The sequence below is a fragment of the Periophthalmus magnuspinnatus genome, chromosome 1, assembly GCF_009829125.3.
Source record: "Periophthalmus magnuspinnatus isolate fPerMag1 chromosome 1, fPerMag1.2.pri, whole genome shotgun sequence".
In the NCBI taxonomy this organism is placed as follows: domain Eukaryota; kingdom Metazoa; phylum Chordata; class Actinopteri; order Gobiiformes; family Gobiidae; genus Periophthalmus; species Periophthalmus magnuspinnatus.
Window position 1 is genome coordinate 32092263 of NC_047126.1, and position 20536 is coordinate 32112798.

Below are 20536 nucleotides of genomic sequence, written 5' to 3' on the forward strand. Positions count from 1 at the left end.
TTACGCATAGTAGCTTTAAAGCCTCCAACTATTCTTAAGGTTTTATGGTTGTTGTTTTCCATATGGTTGAGTTTTCTTACGCTCTAAAATTGCTTGTTTTTGCAGCTTGAAAAATAATACTTTCAAATCAAAATGCTATAAGAAAGAATTGATTGGTTTTTGGTGTGGGTCCAAAACAAAGTCAGGATTAGGTCAAAGATACTAACTCCAGCACAAACGGTCAATAAGGGAACAATTGATTATTTGCCACAGTGCAATATAAGGGCTTTTGGTCCAATTCACCAATGAACTAGAAGAGTCTTGGGTCAGATGTAGGTCTTAGAGGCTTTACCTTAACAAGGATGTTGATTTTTCCTCTCATCTCCCAATTATCCTTTTGATCCTGTTATGTTTTATTTGTTCCAGTGTTTACACGACTTTTGCATCAGAAGATCCAATTGAGTTGTTATGACATTTTGTGAATCAGGCAGCACAGGTTGACTAGGGTCCACTGGCATCTGTTCAGTTTGGAGAGGATTTCTAAAGCTGGATGTTTTAGTGGGAGAGTACGTGTTAAAGCATCAGAACAGAAGGTGATGAGTTTGGCCAAAAGCTTCATGTGATCACAGGCAAAAACACACAGGTCATGTGACAGCGCTGCCCATGAGTCAGGGGTTATTTGAAGAATCCTCCCAGAGATACTCATCGTTCATGAGCAAAAAGCTGGAACCGGCGCGTCAAACATCCAAATGTCAAAGGAACAGGATGCAAACGGCAAGATCAATGAGAGAGGGAGAGAGAGAGGAGTCAGGAGTGTCCTTGTGGGAATACTCAAACACACAGGGATTTCTGCAGCAGGTGATGGCTCTGATGGAATATTCACCCTCCATTGAATTTCAACAGTGCACTGCGAAAAGGGTTTGACAGAACCACTATAGCAGGAGAAATTATATTGATTCAAGTGGAAGGAGAGAGAGAAAACACAGTCCTGGAGGATCAGTGTTAACTTTCATGAACTTTTACTACATCACAGCGTCAAACCTTAGAAATAGTGTAAATTCGGACTTTTATGGTTGGATGAAGTAGGTACAGTACCACACTCCTGAGTCATCACTATGCATGATGTCAAATGTAACCTCTTTGTAATACGATTACTGACCCAACTTTTCATCCGGAGTTTTGGATTTTTATTTTTAGAAAGTCTCAAAATTGTTAGATTAGCAAATGATTTTATTGATAAGATAATTCAGTGATGACTCATTCAAACTGGGGACTCCTTTTTCTGCTCCAAGAGGATTGTTTGGCTGGATGCTTCAATCCTTTTTTATCACATGAAATTTATAAATGAAAAAGTCAGAATAAAAATGAAAATCACACTTAATAGATCTTAATTATAACATACTTAGCTTCAGTTGTTGTGTTTTTCCACTGGTTCTTACACACCACAAAGCCATTTAGTGTGTGTGTCCTGCTGCTCTCAGTCTCTGGTGTGAAGAAAAACTGGCCAGTGTTACTTCAGCAAACTGTTAGCTCCTAGGGACTTAAAAACTAATAATTTGAAAGAAAAAAGAAACAACAACAAAAAACAAGTTATAATCACTGTTTTCCACACCAAGAGTTTGGATCTATAATGTATGTCAGTCAAACTAACAAAGTACAGTTCTGGGTTCTGGTTCATTAATCGGCTTCACATGGATCACGTTAACGACGGGAGTGCGTGATGTTACACTTTTGCCAGCTGACCTTTAAAGATGTCAAAAGTTATAACTACTTGAGTTGGTAGTTAGTTCTATTCTGGGACAGTGCTAGGTTACGTTGGGTCTTAAGGTCCTCTTCTTGGTTAGGTTCAGTGGTCATCTACAGTGAGGTGGATACAGTGGGTGCAGTGCATGTATTAGAAACTCCTCTGTCAGGCTCTCTGACAGATTGAGGGCATGCACACTGAAGCTGTAAGAATAATCACAATCAAATCGACACCATAGTGGTGGCAGTTGGCCCTGTGCACAACGGCTCCAATCAGAGGGACGGTCGGCACGACCATTTCCAGTGTAATGCAATGTCTATGAGGTTTTTGCAGAGTGGAACTAAAGTACTGACAGATGAGGCAGTGGACAGGGAGCTGTGGGTGGATGTCACTGACAACATTAAACACTTAACAAATGCAGAGAATTTCACCGGAGGACACGTTTGCTTTTGGACAGGTGCGTCTTTGTGTGTCAGGGCTAATGCTAACTTCTGTTAAAACGTTAAATGTAACATAACAAAAAAATATATTTGTTGTAAGGATGAACCAATTATTTTTCAGTGTAGATTATTTCAGTCAGTGCTCTTATTTAAACATTTATTAGACTCAGAAATTAGAATTAGCCCAGACACACAAAGACGCACCTTCATAAACACAAAAGTGTTTCCCCCACATTTGTAAAGTGTTTAACATGTTATCTGTGACATCCACCTGCAGTTTCCTGTCCACTGCCGACCTGTCAGGATTTATTGATTTTAGTGCCACTTGGCGAAAACCTCATAAACATTACACCGGAAATGACCGAGACAACTGTCCCTTTGATTGGAACTGGCCGGCTACAGTTGTGCACAAAGCCAAATAGAAAATTAGAATGGTAATTTTGGTAAGATAATATTCTGCAGAGAACAAAATCCCTTGTCTTCTTCATGGTGTCTAATTGATCAAACCTGCAAACCCTCTTGTTACAAACAAACACTCCTAAATGGGACACTTTTCTTGTTAAAGTTGGCTATGGCTATTATATTTCTTTCTGAAACTGTTTAAAATGGGCACTGTGAACTGAATTACATTTGTCAGAACAATCACAATTCAATATTTTTCTAAAATCCTTCAGCTCTCATAGACACCAGACATTAAAAGGAACTTGTATTATGGCGGTTAAAGTTCAGTATTTTCATTAATAGAAATAATGAAGTTTAAAGTATTTTCTGCTTTAGTTAAGTGAGCAGATGGAGCCACAAACTCAATTATTAAGCGCCCTGTCCCGTGGAAGCCCCTGCCCACTCTGCTGCTCACACAAACCCTCATCATTCATGAAACTGTTCATGTGAAGCCACCAGGACGTCATTCTGTGTTAACACACCGGGCGACTGACTGATTGTTCAACTGCTCTTTAGATATATTTGGCTCTGCCGTCTACAATAATCAGTGACGTGAAGGTCTCATTTATAACTTTCCGTTGACGCATTTTTCTTTTTCCGTCCAATAGGCTCTGCGTCTGTGATATGGACAGGCTCGGACGAAATGAATTCATTGGGGAAGTGCGGGTTGCTCTGAAGAAGCTGAAGGAGGGCGAGAGCAAGCGCTACAACATGGGCTTGGAGAGAATTGCACAGGTGAATTCAATACATCACATACAGAGGAAATGGATTTCTGTCCACGTAACAGCATATATCAAGATGTGTCCAATTGTCTTTGTGGCCCTTCTCCTTGAGGGCAATATGGAATCAATTTGAACTGTTGTGTTATATCGTGCAATGGATAGTCACCTGCAGGCTCTTTAGAGTATATATATGACGTGTTTGTGTGCCTTTGTGATTGCAGAATAAAGAAAGCAACAATCAAACTGTGGAACAGGGAGCGGAGGAGGAAGAGGTAACTGTATTATCTCAACTCTCATGACTGTCATTATCAGTCTTATATAGCAATTTCGACCAAACATAGCAGTGCAATTTCTGCCATTTTCTGTCATTTTCGCACACACAAGATATTCACTTACCTTTAAACACGTTTGAAAGGAATCAAATTTCCACTTGGAGTATGGTTCATTGGAAACATTTGTATAGGTACATGTTGTGTAGTAGCACGACAGCTGAATGTCTTCTATGGCAGCACAAATTCTGATATAGCTGCAAAGAGGGCCAATGATATTCTATTATTTAAACACGACACAGTAAGCCTCAGGATTAATATTTTATTAAGTTTGTGGACTCAAATCAAACAAAAATAATAAGTCTTTTGAGTTCAGATTCTTTGTCCAAAATGTAATCTTATTCAATTGTGTATGAGGGAGTCTTGCATAGTCTTTCCTCTTGTGGCCAGAACTTTTGTGATCTCTCTGATTTTCAGACCAGCGGGTAATAGCATTTTGTTCATGGTTCATAATGCAGCCTTGAAATGAAATGCAGCCGAGGCCAGTGTTATTTTGCAAGTCAGAGATAAGGACTTCTTTAATTACTGACTTCCATTTAAACACACAGCCCAGCCGCACACTCAGAAATCACAGAGGCTTTATTTGCATGTATTATTTAAGCCGATGCATTTTTCATGGCGCGTAAAGAAATGGAGGATTCCCACAGTGTGTCTTTATGAAAGGACAGGGTAGAAGCAGGTGCAGCTTGTCTGATGCTTGTTCCTGTGTTTCTAGCGTGGCCGCATCCTGGTGTCGCTCTGCTATAACACAGAGAAGGGCTGTCTACTGGTGGGGATCATACGCTGTGCCCATCTGGCCGCCATGGACTCCAACGGATACTCCGACCCCTTTGTCAAAATGTAAGTCACGTCACAAAACCGTCCAGCGACTTATCTGGCTAATTGTACCCAGCTGCACACCACTTTGGATTTGGCATCCAGGAAAAAAAATTATAATAATAAAAGATAACGGTGTTGTGGTCTCACTGCTTTACAGGGACTGAAGTATACCCCAATAATATTTCCTGGAATAGAGCACAAGCTCTCACTGTTCACAGCTCTCACAAAGTGGCAGGTCTATTAGTAAGAAGCAGGTGCAGAAATGCTGCAGATGCAGAAAAGTAAACATAATGTAAAGTCATTACTTTTTTAAGTCTTGTATCTTGTAACAAGGAGAGGAGAATCCGACCGATAGTCGAACCTCGGATTCAGGAGGAGCAGTGTGGTTTTCGTCCTGGTCTCGGAACACTGGACCAGCTCTATACTCTCCATCAGGTCCTTGAGGGTTCTTGGGAGTTTGCCCAACCAGTCCACATGTGTTTTGTGGATCTGGAGAAGGCATTCGACCGTGTCCCTCGTGGTGTCCTTTGAGGGGTGCTCTGGGAGTATGGGGTCCGGGGCTCTTTGCTAAGGGCTGTCCGGTCCCTGTATGAGCGGAGCAGGAGCTGTGTTCGCATTGCCGGCAGTAAGTCAGACCTGTTCTCGGTGCATGTTGGACTCCGCCAGGGCTGCCCTTTGTCACCGGTTCTGTTCATTACATGAAGGGGGGCTGGAGGGTGTCTGGTTTGGGAACCACAGGATTTCATCTCTGCTGTTTGCTGATGATGTTGTCCTGATGGCTTCTTCGAGCCAGGACCTGCAGCAGGCACTGGGGCGGTTTGCAGCCGAGTGTGAAGCGGCTGGGATGAGAATCAGCTCCTCCAAATCCGAGGCCATGGTTCTCGACCGGAAAAAGGTGGTTTGCCCTCTCCGGGTAGGTGGTGAGTCTCTGCCTCAAATGGAGGAGTTCAAGTATCTCAGGGTCTTGTTCACGAGTGAGGGAAGGATGGAGCGTGAGATTGACAGGCGGACCGGTGGAGCATCTGCAGTGATGCGGTCGCTGTATTAGTCCATTGTGGTGAAGAAGGAGCTGAGCCAAAAGGCAAAGCTCTCGATTTACTGGTCAATCTACGTTCCTACCCTCACCTATGGTCATGAGCTCTGGTTAATGACCGAAAGGACAAGGTCGCGGATACAAGCGGCTGAAATGGGTTTCCTCCGCAGGGTGGCCGGGCGCACCCTTAGGGATAGGGTGAGGAGCTCGGTCACACGGGAGGAGCTCGGAGTAGAGCCGCTGCTCCTACACGTCGAGAGGAACCAGTTGAGGTGGCTCGGGCATCTGCTCAGGATGCCTCCTGGACGCCTCCCTAGGGAGGTGTTCTGGGCATGTCCCACCGGGAGGAGGCCCCGGGGAAGACCCAGGACACGCTGGAGGGACTATGTCTCTCGGCTGGCCTGGGAAGGCCTTGGGGTCCCACCGGAGGAGCTGGAGGACGTGTCCGGGGTAAGGGAAGTCTGGGAGTCCCTGCTTAGACTGCTGCCCCCGCGACCCAGCCCCGGATAAGCGGAAGAAAATGGATGGATGGATGGATCTTGAAACAAGTTTTTTTTTAAAACTTCATGTGCAACATAATGTTGAGTTTTACTCTTGTTCCTTAGGTCCTTCTGTTAAAAAGCTTCAATGAAAGTCCCTTTGCACTTAAAGGTGAAGCCAGTTTAATTTATACTTTAATCCTGTACTTACAGTCATCATCTAGTATTATTAAACTGTATTCGTATCCCAGCTCAAAACAAATGTGTCAAAATAACTTGATTAAATCGTATTAAAACCACTGTTGACCAAGGCCACTAAACTAAAAATGAGTCAAATCAACTGTTTTAATATTCCATTAAGAATATTTGAGATTAAGAGCAGTCCTCAGCTCTCAAAATCCTATGTAACGATTTCCATGACAATTCAAAAGTTGACACTAGTGCATTGTGTTTACAATTGACATGGGTGTATTTTGCTGTCACACATCACCCATTCAGTATGAAGAGGGTTTGTTGGGAAACTAAAGTGGTTGTGTTCAGCAGAGTGAAGCTGCATCCATGGCCTTTACTGTTGACTATAAAAACCCACACAGTTTAATCTTTGATGTGGCCAGTGTGCTTAACCTGCCTCCACCTGAGCAGTGGGAGGACAGACACAGAGCACCCTGTTTGTTGTTCAAAAGGATTTTTAAAGTCATAAAATGTAGCCATTTACATCAAACTTTGTACAACTTGATAACTATGTGTTTCAGATGACAGCACCATTTAAAGGATCCATAAAAGGCTATTTTCAGGTTCTTGTTATAATGTTGTTTCCTTGTCACAGACCTAGAGTTGTGTTTTATGCCACCTTGTGATGCCATGTGCTAATACAGGAAGTGCTCCACTGTGTTTTTAAACTCCATACACCTTCACTTGAATCATTTGGATAATTCCAGCACTGGAATTGCCAATCTTTACTGAACAAAAGCTAAAAGGAGCTGTTAATTGGAAAACTACCGCTTCATGATATCAGACGGTAGAACAGAGCATTTTGAACTTTGAAGATGTAAACAGACTAATAATAAAGGATTACTCAAACATGTGTGAATGAAACAAAACACAACTCCAGGTATGCCATACCTGGTAAAAAACGGCTTAAAGCTCACAAGAATCCATTTCGTGTAATATAGGACCTTTAATGTTCTGACATTTTATGGATTCTTTGGAAAATGCTCAAATTTGCTTTTTTCATGATACACCCACACATTTTCTCAGACACAAATGCTGGGCTCAGTTGACAGTTGTTTGTTCTCTGTTCTGAAGGCATAAACATACTTGGTAGAGCAGTCAGATCTTCTGAGCACAGGTGTGTGCATACGATGGTGTATGAATGTGTGTGGAAATGATGAGTGGTTCCTTGAATGAAAGTATTTTGAGCCTTGAAGGTAGAAGAATGCTATATAAAAATATTACCATTGCCATTACCATTTTACCATTTGTACTACTAGTAAAAGTACTCCTTCTAGCGTATAATTGTTGTTTTCTCTACGTACCTCTGAATTATGGAATAATGTTCAACCTGATCAGAAATAACTGTTAGAAATTCTCTTATACACTATCCTCTGACTGGTTTACTCTGCACTCTGATTGCCTTAAGTTGAAATGACATTAAACAAAGAATGAACAGAACATGACAGAATGAACTATCTGTATGGAACAGGAAGGTGACTGGCTGCAGAGATAGGACCACTTTGACCGACAGAGTCACGTTCTAGATCAGAGAACCAGGGATGCACCAATACCACTTTTTCCAAAACAAGTACTTCATTTTGAGTACTTATCGATACAGAGTACTGATACCAGACATGATTTTAATGGTTATATTACAGTGGTAAGACCAATTTATATTTCATAATTTATTATTCAGTATTAATTATTTCATTACATAATGTATCTTTATTTATACAAGGAGAGCCCAATCAGAGTACCAGACAATACAAACAAACAAAACAAATAACTACATAGGTCCATTAAAAAACATTAAAACAGGTACAGATGTAATTATAAATGTTCATCACTAGATTATTAAAGTGCATGATGTCCTTGAAATGTGCTCAAAATAACCAAAAGCTTTTTCCCCATTTCAGTCCTAGTGCAGCCATTTTTTAGACATAGAAATCATGGCATCTAACTAAAGTTCAACAAGCAAGTAAGATATTCAGACAGCCTGTTAAGTAGTCCCTTATAAATACATTTATACAGTGTTGTTCTCTTCTGACAGACAGTGATAGCCAAACTACTTTTTCATAATGCACTGAATTCATCAACTGTGGACTGAGTAAAAGAGTGTATCTAAAAGTATTCTCCATATTCTAGTTCAGGAAGAAAGGTTGCTTGAAGAATTTCTGTGTTTGTAATTCAATGGGATACAAGAGTTGTTTTATAATAAAATGATCATTTTCATTTTAAATTGCTAAGACACATAACTCTGTATTTAAAAGGATACGGTTCTGCCAAACCAAAACTTTTATAACATATTTATAGATGGTGACTCTTTCAATCAGTGTACCATTAGTGTAAGATTTATAGCTTGCACATCACTTAAATATTTTTTTGGAAAAAATTATTTACTTAGTTTTATTTGTATTCAATGATAATTTGAGACTTATGAGGGAATTTTGGATTTCATTAAAATCTTGCATTTTTAAAATCACCTGATCACCAGAGGGAGCACTAAACAGCACAATCTGCAAATGTATGAGGCATTCTCTTAAAATGCAACCAATGGAATTAACAATAATGCCTTACACTTGTAATGCACTTTACAGGCTTGTCAACGCCTCTCAAAGCTCTACATTATAGTCATTATTCATTCATTTTCACCCTATTAAATATAGTAAAAAGTAGTGGGCCCAATACTGAGCCCTGGGGCATTCCTTTGCATAAATTAAAAAAATATATATATAATAATAAAAAAAAAAAAAAGATTTATGGCCTGGGTTCTGTTTGAAATATAATTTGGGACCCAATCACATGCAGCATTGTCAAATTTAATATTCTTCAGGTGCTTCAAGAGGATTTTATGATTTACTGAATCAAAATCAATAAACAGAGCTACACAATCTTGTTTGTCTTCAAGAACTGTGAAAATGTAATTTAAAATGTTTGTGACTGCAACGACAAATGTTTATTTTATTTTATTATTATTTTTTTTTTTAGTACACGTACAATTTGGACAGTAGTGTCCAAATTGGTCACGCTCTGGAGCCCTGGCAATTTTGACATCACTGGAGCAAACATATTGGCCTGGCCATAGTTTACACTGCTGCCTATACATTTCTCTGTCACTGGTGACATAATGTCCAGGATATTTGATCTCATCTGTGAGTTGGGGGGCATTCCCACACAGAGAGGAGACAGGAAATATAGCCTCTGGTCCTCTTTTGTTTTTATAATCATAATGGAACTTTTGAGAACATTGTACTTAATCTGATGTTCAAAGCCATTTTGGGAGCAGATATTTAGAAGCTGCTGTAGGCATGCACTGGAAGGGAAAAGCACCACCAGATCATCTGCATACATGATGGTTACACAAATAATCTTCAACAAAACATCCAGTTTCCAACAAAACATCCATTCATTAAGCTGCACAAACAGGCCATCAACATAGATATTAAACAAAAAGAGGAGACAAGATTGCATCCTGGCAAACCCCGTTACTGACCCTGGTTTAGCCACATTTCACCTGCATGCACTGACAGGAGTACCAAAAAATAAGTATTTGAGTAAGGTATCCTGAAAACACCTTGGTTTGATCATCCGTTTAACAATTTTCCATGGTTAATCCAATCAAATGCTTTAGAAGAATCCAAAAAAACACGTGAATATAGTGGACCTATGGGAATTACGTTTATGCAGTATCTGCACCATGATACACGTGTCAGTGCCACGACCATACTTAAAGCCAAACTGAATAACCACGGGGTACAGATATATTTTGAGTCTGGTTAACAGAATCCTCTCTAGCCCCTTAGATAGTGAACTAGTTAGTGCTCTGATAATTGTTCATGTCACTAAGTTTACCTGTTTTATTTTTTGATTACAGGAACCAAAACAGTAGACAGGAGAAACTGTGCCAAAAGGCCACCCAGTAAAGGAGATGGCTAGGAGCAGCTACAGCTTAGTACTTGCAAACTTCAGGTTTTCAAATGTTGCTTGGTCTAACCCACTGGATTTGTTTTTCTTCAGCCTAGAGACACCATCAAAGACCTCTTGGGGAGTAACTATCACTCCTGCGTGGTTTTCTGCAGCCTCAGTCACATTTATACTGCGCTTAACACAGTTAAACAGGTCATAGTAAAAATTCCTCTATAGCTGCCAAATCTTACCACGCAACATTAGATGGGAGAGAAGTTCTATATCTATTCAACAATCTGACGTCTTTCCAAAAGTCAACCATTAAGGTATTTTAGTTCCTCCTAATATGTCTAAGAGCATTAACCTTTTTTACAGACAAAGACAGGTTCATATGTAGGCCTGCCAGGTGCAGCCCAGGCCTTGAAGGAGTCCAGTTCAAGCCCTCAGTGAAAGCCAGAATGCATGCCAGGCTATTTAGATACTGAACATAGTTTCCTGCACACTCGGTGTATATGCATTCAAAATGACCATCAGTTACAGTGAAAATTCAAAAGCAGTAGCTCAGTCTACAGAGTCTCAGCACCTTAACAAAACAGTCACAACTTTTACACCAAAGTTTAAACACAAAAAGTGACCTGCACACCCCTCGGTTGTAGCAGTTCATAGTAGCGGCATATGTATGCTATTTGACAGCTCCAATGACACAAGGTCAAAATGAGTGGCAAACAAACTCAGGACTCATGTCACCAAAACATTCTTGTCCACAGCAGGCTGGAGCTGAGGCACATGCTTCATGCACCAACCCTCTTTAGGCATGGCTTTCAGCAAGAGCATCATCAGGTTGGTCCAGTCTCCTCACTGGCACCATGAAACCACGCGCCTTCACTTCTGCTTGAGTTAACACACACTCTCCGGCATTCACTTCAGAAGTAGCCTGGCTTTGCTTGATCTCAGCAACACTATGATCAATTGCCTTTGTAGACGTTTTCAGATTCTTGTAAACATTCATTTGCGTTTGGAGCGTTGTTTGTGTCCAGCATTCAGGCTAAGTTTCTCCACTCTGCTAAGGAGCTCCATGCTTCCAAATCCGACTGACGGCAAATCAAACAGTATGACACAAAGCATGGGATGTTTCCACCATATTCATTTTGCACTTTTATGCATGCTTTAACATTATTAATGTCCTTCTGTGGGCCCTTGTTGTCAAACTTCAAAGAGTATGTTTTTGGATTCCTCAATCCGTTCAGAGGAAAGGTTCTTAGTGAACAGCAAAATAATTTCATCCTGCGTCAAAGTATGCAGCTTAAAACCAGGAAGTTTAATAGTTCATCTTTGAAAATGACATTACCATCTGAAGTTGAATAAATCTGTTTTTTTTTCATGCCAATGAGCAGCACATGCAGCAGGCTCCACTTTTCAGAAGAGTTGTGTGTGAGATTCACGCCAGGTCTTTCAAAGCCAGTTAATATTTATATCGCCCATTATTAGGACCTCGTAATTTTCCAGTTTAGAAAACATTATGAACAAATCATTAAGGGGATTTTTAGGTGCTGAAGGTGCATGATAAATACCAGCAAAAGACATTTTTTTATCAAAATCATTTATATAGCTAACAGACAGAGACAGATATTCAAAACATTTTTGCTTTGAGCAGGAGAATGGCCCACAGACAGGTGATATTTGACATAAATGGCAACACCACCTCCTTTAGATTTCCTGTCACAAAGAAAAACGTTGTCATTTTTAGTACTGATTACCTTATCCTTATTACTGAGTAGCTTATCTCTCTATATTATTTGATTTGATTTGTTTGATGTATAAATATATCTGGGTCAGTTTAACCTGCCCAGATTTTATTGTAAGCTCATTTAGATGTGATACAAATAGTCTTGTCCTGTCAGATAGACCTAGCTTATTAGAATAATAGTCTTATTTGAGTTTGACCGGGATCAGTTTGACGCCTGGGATCCAACTACACTTCACCAAAAGAGGAAGTTGAAATTGGACGAGACATTGCCCATTGTTTTCCGGATTTAGCTTCATAAACGATTTGAAGTTACTTTCCATCACCTCAGACTGTTTTTACTGTGGTTTAATGTCATTGGAACGAACCAATGAGGAGCGGGGGGCAGGTCTTATACAGCGAAGGCTCTGTTCCCTTACCAACTGAAGCCGATCTGATTGATGACTTTTGACCTCTTTTACATGTTTTGGAGCATCTTTATGGACATGGGAATCACTCAGATTTTGTTGTTGTAATGCAGTGGGTGCTGTTGTGATGGGGGTGGTAGCTCCTCATGACTTGATAGACATGAAAACTCGCTCAGATGAAGAATGTTAAATCTATTTTACAGTTCCAATGGCTGCCTCTGATTAGGACTTGCATGATGATGTGAGCTCTTTCCCTTTTGTTTACTATTTGTAACGAAGGACCAGTTGTGCATGGGAGTAGAAGAAGTTGGACCCTTTGGTTTAGCTGCACCCTGACAACCCCATGTATCATGCGAACACGGGTAGAGGGTCACTGACACTGGGAACAGCTGTGGTTGTATCTAATTCCTTCTTCATGATGATGGACATGTACTTAGATTTGATCGAGTCAAGGAGCTGCTCCTGAGACTGGCTCCAGGTTTGAGTCAGGAAGGAGATGTGGTTCTCTAGTTCTCTCATCCTCGCTTCCAGGAGTAGATAGCTGTCACAGTATGTCAAGCCGGCAAGCAACGCCATACTTCGCACTAGGCCCAAAGAAAAGCCTTCAACCTCCGCATCCACACAAGGCTAGAGCAATGGTGTAGACGACTGCCTGCATCACAGGGACAGCCAGGAGCAGAGGGGACATTTGGAGCCCAGTTTGTCCTGAAAGTGTGCCGCTGAGCCGGATTGCACAATGGCAAATTGGGGCATTGGTAACAACAAGCAGCAGCAGCGGAGCCGATGGAGCCAGTCCTGCCTGCCAACTCAGACAGTGGACTGAAATTAGGCTATACTAATTTCATTCTAGTATAGCCTACTTTTTCACTTGAATATTTATTTGAGTGACTGTTTTGAATTTCCACTAAAATCACTGCAGTTAAGTATAATTCCAATATGATTTAGAGAAGTACCTTTAATACTTGGTCTTTGCAGACTGCACTCTGCACTGCTAACAAACCACATTTAGCATACCAGTGAGTGTTTTCTTACTTTACCATGGCCACACTTTGACCAGTATGGAAATGCAATACCTCTTTTAAAAGCTCTGAACTTGCTCTATTCAGTTTGTCAATTACAATAAGTCACAATACATGCAGAAGCAAAGAATCGTCAGTGCCACGTTAGTCTACTCCTTTCATAACCACATACATTGCACTGATGTCCTTTGTAAACTATAAAAACCCTAAATATTTTCATAGTTCATGTGACAGTCACAGAAGATTTAAGCTTAATGTGTAGAACAGTTAATGTGCATTCTTTATGATGAACTCGTCCCTGCTCAGAGTGCACTGCTCAGCTCAGAGGTGAGCTGTGAGTGTCATGTAAGATTCAGAGCAGGTTCAGTCGTATCGGCTCTCGATATCGGAGCACATTGACGAGTATGAGTACTGGCACCTGGTGTCAGACCGATATCAGCGCATCCCTACAGAAAACAAACATCTCAGCTTCATTAGGAATAAACATAAAGGACAAAAAAAAGATGTAGTCTTCAATTGATTGTAATTGAGATACATTGTAATTGAGATACATTGTAGAATTGGATGTGTTAAAGCTGAGAGGAAAGCTGTTGTTTTGAAAAAGAGAAAAGTATAAAACCAAAGTCTTTCCCTCTAAACACACTGAGGCATCTTTTTTCATCTTTCCTAGATATTGATTTGCTCCTCTAGCGCCTGGTCCTTTGTGAGGTACAATGTTTTAGAGAGGATTTCTTAACTTACTCTGCCTTCTGTAACTTCTGCTTGTCTTTGTTTGTAACACACTATGCTGCATTTTTAAAACAGCCCAAGGCACTTCAATCGCCTTAAAAGACACTGCACAACATATGCAAATGAATCAATACAAGGGCCTTCATTTGTTTCTGTCTGTCTCTGCCTGAAGAGCTCACCAGAGAAAATCTAATCACCTATTCAAACCCATCTCCTGCGCCTTTTCCCTCAAATGAATTAGTCTTTTAGGGAAGTACAGCAATGAAGTAAATTATTAAGAGCTTGTGGAATCTCCAGTCCACTTGAGCACACAATTGCTCATCATTCACAAGGCAGTTCATGTGAAACTACCAAGAATTTATTCTTGTACCCCAGGAAATGGATGTAGAGACTCTGTGCTTCTCTTAAGTCAGCCCATCTTTTCTTACAATCTACAGTTGTCTATAGTAAATTCTAATATTATATTTTGTTTCAAGCCTATTTCTGTCACACACAAAACCACTGCATTCATTTGCAAGCTTTGTAGAGTCTCCGTCTTGTTCATTTTTCTCTTACTCCCACTTTATTTATCCAGCACAGGGGTCTGCTTACAGCTCCTTACTCATTCTGTCACAGTGTTTACTACAATGTTATTGATTACCATCGCAGTTCTCAAACCACAACATCAATATCACATCATTTTGTTTCTTATTTGTCTGTTTACTGTTTGGAATGAAGTGGCTATATTAACTGCAATTGTAGTGTTTGAGAATCTGAATGAATGTGTTGTGCTGAAACAAGCTTTAGTTAGATAGCAAAGATATATTCACCATGGATTTGTTATGCTGACATTTAGAATACATCCTCTGGTTTTAGCTGTTTTGAGTTGCCAATGTGGTTAGATTGGTATTTGTTATTATTTATGGATCAAGCATAGAGTGACCAGACGTCCCTATTTAGCCCCATGTCCCAGTCTCCCAGCAGAATTATCTAAACCATTGATTTGTCCCAGTTTTAAACAAGAAATGTTCCTATTTTTGCTAAAATACAGAGTACATACAATGAGCATAAGCAAAAAATGCATCAACTGAAGTCCCTCATGCACTGAACCACAAGTAAATCGAGAATGGACAATGTTACGTGTTCTTTTGACTGTTTCAGTTATACCAACCATCCCAACCTGAATGTGTCCCAGTTTTGAATTTTGAAAATCTGGTCACCAAGTTGTTTGGTAATGAGTGTCGTTTCAGTGCTTTTCAGAAGTAAATATTAGTTTGTAGCTACTTAAGTCTGCACATTTGTTATTCATGTGTCAGTTCTCAGTTAGCACGAGATGTCCTGCAGCTCACACCAGTCTTCTCTGGTGCACATGTAGTGACTAAACTGATCTGGTGCTGATCTGTGTTGCCTGCGCTGCTGTGTCTGTCCTGCAGGCTCCTCTCTCTGACTCACACTCACTCCTCACAGGCCATCAGCAGTGACAAAAGGTCAGAAATATCTCCATACTGTTTGTTTAGCCCTAACTGAAAACATGAACATTTTAAAATCACTCGAGTCTAATGGACTTCTTTCTATCCTTTGCTCCCGTCCGTACTGTGAAGTCATCATAAAAAAAGGTTATTCTGTCAAATTTGACATGTGAAGGGCAGCAAAAGTCCAGTCTTTTTCCTGCTGACCCAGCACCCCTCCTGCTCCTTTCTCTCGCTTGTCGTCTGAATACTCATGAGAAATGAAATTCATGAGTTGCTTTCTGTGCAGAGCATATATTTAGCGCCTCTTTCTAACTGTCACTCAACTTATTTTTATCACTTTGAAAAGCATGTTTCGGCTTTGTGCTGTTTGTGGTCTGTTTCAACTCAGCCGCGCTCATTGCTTCTGGGCCTGTCATTTTGTCATTTGGATTTTTCTCACTCACGTTGAGTTCACATTTTTGGACATTTATTGAATCAACGTTTTTCTGCTTCATGTCCTGGTCTGCTGCTTTACACCCAGCATTACTCAAATACTGCATTACTCATAGTCACAAACTTAATCCCAGTGCAAAAAATGACAATTCCACAAGTATATTAACCTGATATAAATCATGAGCTAATTTGTGTTTGTCAGATTAACTCTTTTATTTTTTATGTTCATTTTTTTAGGCTAGTTGTTGTTGATGTTGTTGATAATGTCTTACAGGCATCTTACTCAAAAACGCTTTGAATTCAATTTTTTTCTCCCTTTTGAACAACCTTGTGGTCTGAAGGCAAATTCATACCAAAGATGCCACTGTTGCCTCTTCCACAGCATGTTAATGGATTACTCTAAGAAACATTTCCACTCCAGAAGTATTTCTATGTGGTATGTTTGCTGTCAGTGTTTATGTAAAAAAACATGCAAAAGCGATTAACTTTTGGTCAACACATTTAGGCACAGTTTGTGAATCTTACTAAACTGTATAATGTAACCACAACAGCACATTTTTATAAATCCAAAAGTGGATAATCCCTCCTATCGCTGTGCAGCAGACAGTGCTACATTATTTTTCCCACTGAAATCAGTACAGTAATCAGACACAGTGGGGCTGCAACAGTACGGGACTATTTCTCATCATGATTGTAAGCGTTGCTGTCAAATGATGTTGTGTTCTTGTGGAAAATGGGGTTCTCTGTCAGTGCTACCTGTAATGTGATTTGGCACAGCACGGCTTGCCCGGCGTCCCTCGGGCTCTCACCTTCTCATAGGCGCCTGGTCAAACTCTGCCTTTGTTTGGCTGCTCTTCACCATTGATCCCTCTGGTCCCACCTCCCCTTCTGCTTTCTTCTCTCTGAAGAGACAAAAGGCTGTCTGAGGCACAGGGTATTTTCGGATAAGCTTTAATGGCTCAGGGTGAAAGTGGTCATTTTGTACACATTATAGGCAAACAGCTAGCCTTTGGTCACACTAGAGCTTACATGTCAGGATGAGTTAGATAGTATCCAGGGAACCACAGTCTAACTGATTATGAACAGTACAATTTTATTTCATTAGATATCGCATACTACGGGTGTATTATTTAAAGCTGATTCACTAAATGTAAAAAGTGGCAAGCAAACCTTGCAAAGGTTGGACGGTAAGGATTTTTTTAATATTTAAATGCTCCTATAAAAATTTTTCCATTTTCATTTATACCTTCAAGTCCATTAACTTCGATAACTAAATCATATGGACATAAACAAGATTAGATGTTAAGATTTGTAGAATGAAAAAGGCAGTTGAATATTATTTATGTGACACCACATTATTTTGTCAAAACACTTGATGTGTGGATTCAGGGACATTTCTCTCAGACTGCTGTTTCCTGCAATTATTTAAAAACCTGCACATCCATTTGCCTGTGACGCGAGCCGCAGTAGGTTGTGATCACCATAAGTCAAGTCAGAATTAATGACTTCCTACGCTGTCAACACAACTACACATAATACTACAGCCGCTGCCTGACAATTTTCACATGGCATTTCCTGGACTGTGGGTTAATATACACAGACTTCACTATCACTCCCTCCTTCCCACCTCCATCCCCTCCACCTTCTTTCTTTCTCTTGCTCTGATTTGGGCTGCACACTGACAGCCTGGAGCCATCTCAGCATCAGCTGTCAGGCAGGAACTTGTCAATGGTCCAGGCGAGGCTGGAGGAGCCAGATATCTCACTCCGAGGTCCAACATCTTGATTCTGAATATATGTTGATGATGACTCCTGTTGCCCTGGAGTCATCTTTCAGAAACCTTCTTTTTCCACTGACTTGGCACAGTTCAGATGGTGAAGTCTATTCCTCCTTTTGCGTAAAAGTGTCTGTTTTTACGCTTCCATTGCATCTGTATATCTCACTGAAATAATGAATCTGGGTTTGGTTCTCGTCTTAGTATTATTGTACATATCACATGTTGTAAATATCTCTGAAGCTCTTAAGACATGGTTTTGTATTTTACCTCTACACACTCTCAAAGATATAAAAGCTTGCAAGGTTGTGGGAGCTGCATTGTAAAGGAGCATTCAGTGCACCTTGTTACGATTCCTCTTCATGGGCTCCGTGCTAACCATTTTTTATTTATATTCCAGCATCTTGCAGCCAGATATGGGGAAAAAGTCAAAGTACAAAACATCGGTGAAGAAGAAAACGCTCAACCCAGAGTTCAACGAGGTACCTCTTGACTTCTTAGCTGCACGACGCTCCTCTTATACGTGTAACTGATGAGCAGCCCATCGCACTAACTCATTCATTTACCATTTTTTCATTTGCCTTGAGATATTCTTGTAGCATTATGCCTCTCCTTTCATGTGCCGATGAATCATTGATACGAATATGTTCTTGTGTGTACCACCTGCACAGGAGTTTTCGTATGAAGTGTCCCTGGACCAGCTGGCAAAGAAAACCCTGGAGATCAGTGTGTGGGACTACGATTTGGGAATGAGCAACGACTTCATCGGTAGGTCGTCTGATTTGCCCGGGGGTGGAATAGAGAAGATAGTGTATTGGAAATGTAGTGTTTTTCAATTATGTACTTTTGCAGAAAACATCCGAACGGGGTGGGTTGAAGGCATCATTAGGGATTAGGAAGAGGAAGAGAGCGAGAGGAGGAGGAATAATTATGAGATTCAAAGAAAGTGGGTATCTAAAGCCAAATGGTTTTTCACTGTATCTTCTCAGTGTGGTCCTGGCACTACAGCTTGCCGCTCCACCAAACTGCTAAACAGCTTTGGCCCGGCCCTGTGCGCGAGCAAGTAGGGCACCCGCGGGAGCTTTAAAGAATGATGGGAAGCTACTGGTGATGCGCAGCGGGAATGGATTACCGGCCCGCACGCTTGAAGGCCCTCAGATCAAAGTCCTCCGCGGTTACATGTTTCGACCGTTTGATTGGGCGGGTGGGCATCGAGTTCAGTGGGACATACTTACGTTAAGATAAGCCCGGTGAGTTATTAGCTCCACTGGCGAGAAAAAGGCCATCAGTTGAATGCAAAGCTCCAGATAACAACCGTTTCCCCCGACTGTTATCATTACAGGTCTTGCTCCGGCCGTCTGCCAGTTATGTTAATTGGGACTAGGGAAAGAATGACGCAGACACGGAAGAGAAGAATGGTGGGAACGAATTGATAAAGGACAATCTTGAGAGTGGAGCTATGCGGACAGGCAGCACTAACAAGCACACTAATGGGCTGAGCAGACGACACAGAACATGTCAGGCGGTAAAGGTGCGATTTTGGAGATAAGTAGAGGAGAAACATGAATGCAAGACAGGGCTAATATTGAGAAAAACACAGGAAATAAATGACATCATGGGGCTGCAAAAACATGAAAGAAATTGTTTTTTTCTTTCTATTCTAAACCCTTTCAGTGTTTCCTGCAATGCCTTAGTATTCATGTATTCAACGCCGAAGGGCACATTACACAAGCACGGTTCTCCCATCTTTGAAGGCTAATCTCCTTTCCTTTGAATTGTGGAAAGTAAAACAATTGCACAGTGGAAGATTTACCAGTGTGGCATTTCATTTCACGCATTTGAGAAGCAGTCGCAACATGTTTACGCTATTGTTATGGTGCCTCGTATGTTGACATGTTTTCTCTAATTGGCCCGTTTACGAGGTCAAAGCCTGACTCATAAATGTCATTATTTAGTCTTTGATTTTCAAATGATTAAAGATTCACTTGTGCAAACTGTTTTATCTCTCAAAACCCAGGGAAATCTTTGGGGCTTTGCATGGATGATTAATTTGTTTATTGCAAATAGACATTGGGAATGTGTAGCACTTTGAGTTACTGACCTTCAGGGAAGAGCGAAGGCATGTTTCCCATCATACAAAAGGAATGTGGTGATATAAACATTGTAATTACACTGAAACTGAATGTATTATGAGGGTTAATAGGGTTAATGATCTTTACGTACAGCAATAATCGCTTAAAAGTGAATTCTATGCTGAGCAGCCCTGCTCAGTGTAGCATACATACACAGCATTATAATTAGACTGTGATATTGTATAGTTTTCTTAGCTAGAATTTGCCTGGGAACCTGTGAACCTCCCCGTTTTCAAATGGTCGTGATTGACAGGTGGTTTCAGCCAATCAGGGACAAGCACTGGCAGTTCATATTGGAAAAAAATAAAGGAAAAATATCACAGAGGGCTGAAAAACAGGGCTGATTTCTGCAGAATCAATAAATGAAGCTCTAAGTTTTTAATCTGAGGTGAGATAAATCAAAAGTGACCAATGAGCTCCTTGGTTTCACATGTGTCACTGAAAAAAATATTGATCTGTATCAAAAAATACAGAGAGATATCAGTTTGGATTTGTCAGGCAAGGCTAGAATGCTAATATTGGACTGTATTGGAAAATAAAAATAAACAGTACACTTTTCATTAATGATTTTGCTGGAAAATTGTATCACTTCTCATCATACCTACCCCAATATATAATAATAATCTGATAATCTGTTGAATAAAGTAACAGGAATTCATGATGCCGTACAGATTGATTACTAGGGCTTTAAAACATGCTAATACGATATTATCTGATACCTTAATGTAAGTAGTCGAGCTTAT

General features: G+C 40.5%; 1 protein-coding gene across 1 annotated transcript in view; it reads left to right on the top strand.

The window, feature by feature from the left end:
* Positions 1 to 20536, top strand: part of doc2d (double C2-like domains, delta) — a 37208-nt gene that overhangs the window by 12292 nt on the left and 4380 nt on the right. The window contains exons 6-10 of the mRNA XM_033967751.2: positions 3213 to 3339; positions 3548 to 3598; positions 4371 to 4495; positions 18062 to 18143; positions 18333 to 18429. Of these exons, the coding sequence (XP_033823642.1) occupies positions 3213 to 3339; positions 3548 to 3598; positions 4371 to 4495; positions 18062 to 18143; positions 18333 to 18429 (482 nt within the window). The remainder of the gene's footprint in view (positions 1 to 3212; positions 3340 to 3547; positions 3599 to 4370; positions 4496 to 18061; positions 18144 to 18332; positions 18430 to 20536) is intronic.